The sequence below is a fragment of the Mercenaria mercenaria genome, unplaced genomic scaffold, assembly GCF_021730395.1.
Source record: "Mercenaria mercenaria strain notata unplaced genomic scaffold, MADL_Memer_1 contig_3457, whole genome shotgun sequence".
In the NCBI taxonomy this organism is placed as follows: Eukaryota; Metazoa; Mollusca; class Bivalvia; order Venerida; family Veneridae; genus Mercenaria; species Mercenaria mercenaria.
This window is the reverse complement of record NW_026461596.1, coordinates 37,535-42,849: the sequence shown is the minus strand read 5'-3', so window position 1 is coordinate 42,849 and position 5,315 is coordinate 37,535. Positions and strand designations below refer to the sequence as shown.

General features: G+C 39.5%; 2 protein-coding genes across 2 annotated transcripts; both read right to left on the bottom strand.

Annotated features, from left to right (window-relative positions):
- Positions 1–1,408: 1,408 nt before the first annotated feature.
- Positions 1,409–2,707, bottom strand: LOC128553087 (uncharacterized protein F54H12.2-like). The gene has a single exon (XM_053534194.1). The coding sequence runs from the start codon at positions 2,705–2,707 to the stop codon at positions 1,409–1,411; it is 1,299 nt and encodes a 432-aa protein (XP_053390169.1).
- Positions 2,708–4,273: 1,566 nt separating this feature from the next.
- On the bottom strand, positions 4,274–4,711 carry LOC128553086 (uncharacterized). The gene has a single exon (XM_053534193.1). It carries the CDS (start codon positions 4,709–4,711, stop codon positions 4,274–4,276), a length of 438 nt encoding a protein of 145 aa, XP_053390168.1.
- Between the last annotated feature and the right edge of the window lie 604 nt (positions 4,712–5,315).

Here is a 5,315-nt window from a genome sequence, read left to right as displayed (position 1 = left end):
TTGAGGATACTGTTCTGAAGAACAGCAGCTCTGGCTTCAAGTTGTTGCAGCTCCTCAATTTGCTCGGCAATGGACTCCATTGTGAACGAATGATGGAATGTAGGACAATGTACTTGCTTATATAGGGATCGCGCGGATCGGATAGAGAATCAATATATTAGCCAATGAGATTTGATCTTACATGGAGGACCAACATCTTCCTGGTTAAGTTGAAAAAGACCAGGACTACTGGTCTTTTTGAAGTATAGGGTTATGGCACCTTTACTACTACCCCTAGATAGCAAGATAGGGAAAAATAACAAAGAATATTTTGTGTACACATTTTTTTTTGAACAAGTAACTGTATTAACAAAGAACATTAAGGGTACAAATAATCATGGTCTAACACATACAATTTAAACAAAGCTAAAGCAAGTTTATCAGATTGATCTGCTGTACAACACTGACAATGTTCAGGTTTAGCTAGTGATCTAGCTTTTGCATACAAGTGGCCATAGAATTGTTTGAACCAAGTTCCTACATCTTTGTCATTGAGATGCCAATATCTTGGCTCTAAACGAAATTTGATAGTCAATATAGTCTCTAAATCATATCCTCTGGCTAAAGCGTCAAAAGCAAATATGCAGTAAACACCACACATGGCACTACTTCCACTTTGAAGTCGTATGTTGTTCCTAGTCCAGCTTCGGGTATTGTTGTCCAAGAAGGGTCGAATAGCTTCCTCTAAGGGTGGTAATCCATAAGAGTAAAAGTAGATGGCTGTATTTTCTATGAAGTAAATAGCCACCCAATGTTCTCCAGGTTTATCTGAGTCATGTGTGTTCACTATGTAAGCTTTCACATGACAGGGTTTCTGCTTCGGTAGACGATCCTTAGGACACACCTCTCCATTGAGTGTTCTCAATAAAAACGATTTATCCAAGATGTATTGAAGTTCACGGGTATTCATGATTCCAGGCGTCTTTCACTCGATCTGCCCATATACTCATCCAGCTTTCCCGTGGATCTGATAGATGACGGGCTAACTTGTCCCTTATATCTACCCACATATGCAGGGCTTGTACTTTCTCACTGCCATGCACGTCCATGAGCTCCAGTTTAGGATACCACTTTTCCATGACATTGTAGAGATTCAGTTGATTGAGAGCTTTTTCAATGTACAACTCCAACCACTCGTCCGTAGATGTAAACAAACACAGTTAATGCTGTAACTGACTGGGATGATCCGCAATACATCCATAACAGTTCTTATGCACTTCATCGAAGATGAGTGTTTGAAGTTCTTCCACAACACATTCGTTTAAGGTATCTCGCATATTCTTCAGTTTTCTTTTAAATATCGGTTCGTGGTATTTCACTTTCTCAGCATCTTCTCTAAGTTGTCTGGCATAGGCATGACCATCCATGTTTAATAATCTGTGACGACTTTTCTCAATCCGTTGATTTCAATTTGATTGTCAAATTCTGCGTACACTGTCACGTTCACGACGCTAGGAAGTTGTTGTGCAAACTGAAGATCTATCCTCAAATTCCCCGTTTTTATAGGGTGAAGTTGACCTTCCTCGCAACCTTGATCTGCGGTGAGATAAAATCCCCAGAGAGTGTAGCCACTTTTATATTCTGTCATAGTCAATCCAATCGACCTGTTGAGTCCGAGAGCTCCTGTTGCCTGGTAGAGTGACATGTAGGATCGCATACATTCTCCATTTTCAAAATTTGGTTGGAAGGCTTTGTTGCGAATGGTTTTCCCGTCGATACTGACTTCTAGTTTAGACAAATGGAAATGTCTGAAATCAAACGGGTTGGTGGCGGGGTCTCCATTCATATCTGCATTTCTCACCATACCAATGATGAGTCGTTTTGGAAGTTGTCCAAGAAACAAGTGATCATCAATTTTAGATCTCTGTCCATCGGGGATCGTGAATGTTTTCACTACAACGCGTCGTATTGGGATCTTCATGTTATGCTGGCTAATGGCCTGATTCAAATCGTTGGCCACCACAGGAAGTAATTCAACCGTTCTCACGTTGAATCCCGCTTGCTGGATATCAACTTTTCCTTCGGCTGTGCCCATGAGACAGAAGTTGGGTGAGGCTCTGTTCAACTTGAGGCGTATTTTAATTCCATTGGGGAGGTATTTCTCTTGTAGGAATAAATCCAGATGTAATCTTCCAATGAGTTCACATGATTTGCTTTCGGCAATACGAGTTCTGCGAACTTTCCATCCACTATTAGCTCCAGCTCGTGTGTTAGCCTGCATATGACCGGATGTATCTTTATCCCAGAGTTCAAACGCCCGCAGTTGTGTGTTTTTACATTCTTTGTTGTAGGACAGGAGATTTTCAATGTAGGCTCTGTACGGATAGGTGTGTGTGTTGCTCGAAATTAGTTTATTGTTCAAATACAGATCAATGCTACTGAACGTACTGTGGAAAAAGTTATTGACCACAGAAGTTTCAGTGCCAGCCTCCAGGTCTGTTCCATCAGCCTTAGTCACTTTGAATTTGATGTACAAATAGGACTGATTCAAATCTGTCCATTTTTCCGTTTGTGGAGGAATAATAAATTCGATGGGCGCTGAATTATTCAGAGCCGAAATCGGGTAATGTTTCGTCCATTGTCCATCTTGCATGGCTGACATGGTTGGAGGTACAGCAGAAACATGAAGTTCTGTTTTGCTACACTCGCAAGAACCGTGTTGCATCATATTTTTCAGTCGAAAATATCAAGAGGTCTAGATTTTCTTTGTGAACGTTTTTTTCCACGACCACGTTGTTGTGGTATCACCACCACCCTTCTTCCACGATGTCGGAAGGAGTACTGACGACGAGGTCTTGGTTTTGAACCTTTTATAGTTTTGATCAAAGATTCTCCCAAGGATAAAGCTGTTGCTTTTCCAACAGACTTCAGCGCCCTCGCTCCAGGAGACTTTAACACCTGTTTTGGATTTCTTCCTAACATGATATCCTTGACTGCACCCAGGCCTTCATGTTTGAGGACCCTAATTGCTGATCTAACCATAGGTTTCACCAAAGGAGCTGTTGTTTTGATAGCTGATTTAAAGATAGACCCAAGTCCATGACCATATTGGCGAGGAACACCACGATACACGGGATACATTGTGATCATAAGTTTAGTCGTGATTTCTTTCGAAAATGCAACTTCACCATAGACTTGCCACCAACAAACTGAACGGTTTCTCCAGTGTCACCCCTTATATTTATACCTATTTCATCAAAACTGGATTTGGAGATGGGGACATAATGCAAATTGACAAATTCTTCGTGAACATGATTTGAATCTTTCTTGCTCGGTTCAAATGGAACCACACGAAGGATTGGTGCCTCAATATCTCCCAGAAAAGTCAAGTCGGCCAGATCAGAATAAATGAATAAATGATTAGTGCCCTAATTCAAATCCACACCGTAAGGAAAAGGATTTTCGTCCTCTGGATAAACATCTCCCTGATGTTGACTTTCACCCCCCCCCCCCCCCTAGCTTAAGTAATAAACTAGGATGGAAATGTATACCCACATGCTGTGTATCGGTATTGAATTTGATACGTCTCCTTGGTTGGGAATAACCTATATGAAACACTATGGACATTTTATGGAAAATGTCTCCAAGTCCTTTTTGAATAGCATTGTCAATTTCAGTAATGAGATGCTCTGGGGATGCATACACCCCAGATTTGATGCAGCAATGAAAGGTGTACTGATCATTGATTTTCTTACACTTAGCGGAAGGAAATTTACTAAATTCCTTGCCTAGGCATGGGTTGTAACAATTTGAAATTGAGATTCTTCCTCTGTCACATTGACAATTTGAGAAGGAATGATGAGCTCGACCAAAGCCATTTCATAATCATCTTTATAGACATGAATGGGTTTGGGTATTTTTGTCCTGAATTCACTCTGGGTATTGTTAGAAAACATGCACATTGAGCTGTCACTGAGCACCGTTACGTAAAACGAATTCATCCCTGGTGACCAACAGCTAGATTTTGCAACGTAGGCTGTTTTATGAATTTTAAACCTGGGGTAGGTAAAATGTAACCAAGTGTGCTACTGAACAGAATTAACCAAATCCTATCTTCAGATTTCAGACAGAGTTGAATGATGGAAACCACCAGCACAAAATAAATGGCAAAAATCTGTGACATGTAAGTGAGACGATCTTTTGGCTTACGAGTTTTACAAAGCGTCGTAGTATTGTCTGCCACCTCCACGCTAGCCGAATCTGACTGAGACATCTTGTCAAAATGTAGAGTCTTTTATACCAAATGACTTTCTGGAATCCAACTGTCAAATTTCTTTGGATAACCTTCCCAGTGAACTTTAATTTCTTTGATCTTTTTTCCACCCACTTTCCTTGTGCAACGAGCAAGGACTGATTCAATTTCGTAAATATCTTTGTCTTTTATAGTCTGAATTTCAGGCAAATAAAAGGATCCTTCAATTTCTTCCCCACCCAAATCTTCTAACTGAACAGTTGGTGGCAAAGAACGGCGAATGTGAATGACCTTGAATAATTCTTTGGTCCAGTTTGGGAGATACCCTTTGTCAAACGTTCGCTTTGTTTTGTTGATGCGAACTAAATCACCCACTTTGACTGAGATAGGTTTGGATTTTGTTTTTGATCCATACAAGTGTTGTGATACTTCAGGTTCTGTTTTTTCAGTGACCGATGCTGGTGTTGTTTGAATAGACATTTGCGAATTAATCCGATACCGAATCCGAGATTGTAATCCGATGTTCCTACTGTATTTTAAGGGATAATCTCAAAACATTTATGTGCATCGGAAATATTCACTAAGTATTGGTCTATTTAATTCAATGTTTTGTTTTCTAAAACTACATCAGACCTAACAAAAAATGTTTGTTTCCGGTAACATGCTAAAATAGGGTAGGTAGGTCGGTAATTATTTATGCTTTTGATTTTTTTTATTGAGTTGAACCTTTCGGAAATTATTTTTGTGTCAAAAATGAATAGATATACAGATAATGGTGTTATGCCTTTAGAGCATCAGTAAGTTGATTACTAACATCACTGACCATGTTTAAAGCGTAAAAAGTGCAGTTTTTCAACTTCTTGTAAAAAAAATGAAAAAAATCTTCAAGGCCATAAAACATTTAGGGTCGGGCCAAAAATTCGGGTAGGTCGGGATACCGGAAACATACAACTTTTCTATGCCTCATAATGTTTAGTCATAACTGTTTTATACAACAATGAAATCTAGTTAATACTATTCTGTTAAGTGTTAATAAAAAAACACATAAGACAGAGATTCTGTCTGCGACGCTATGACTTATTTT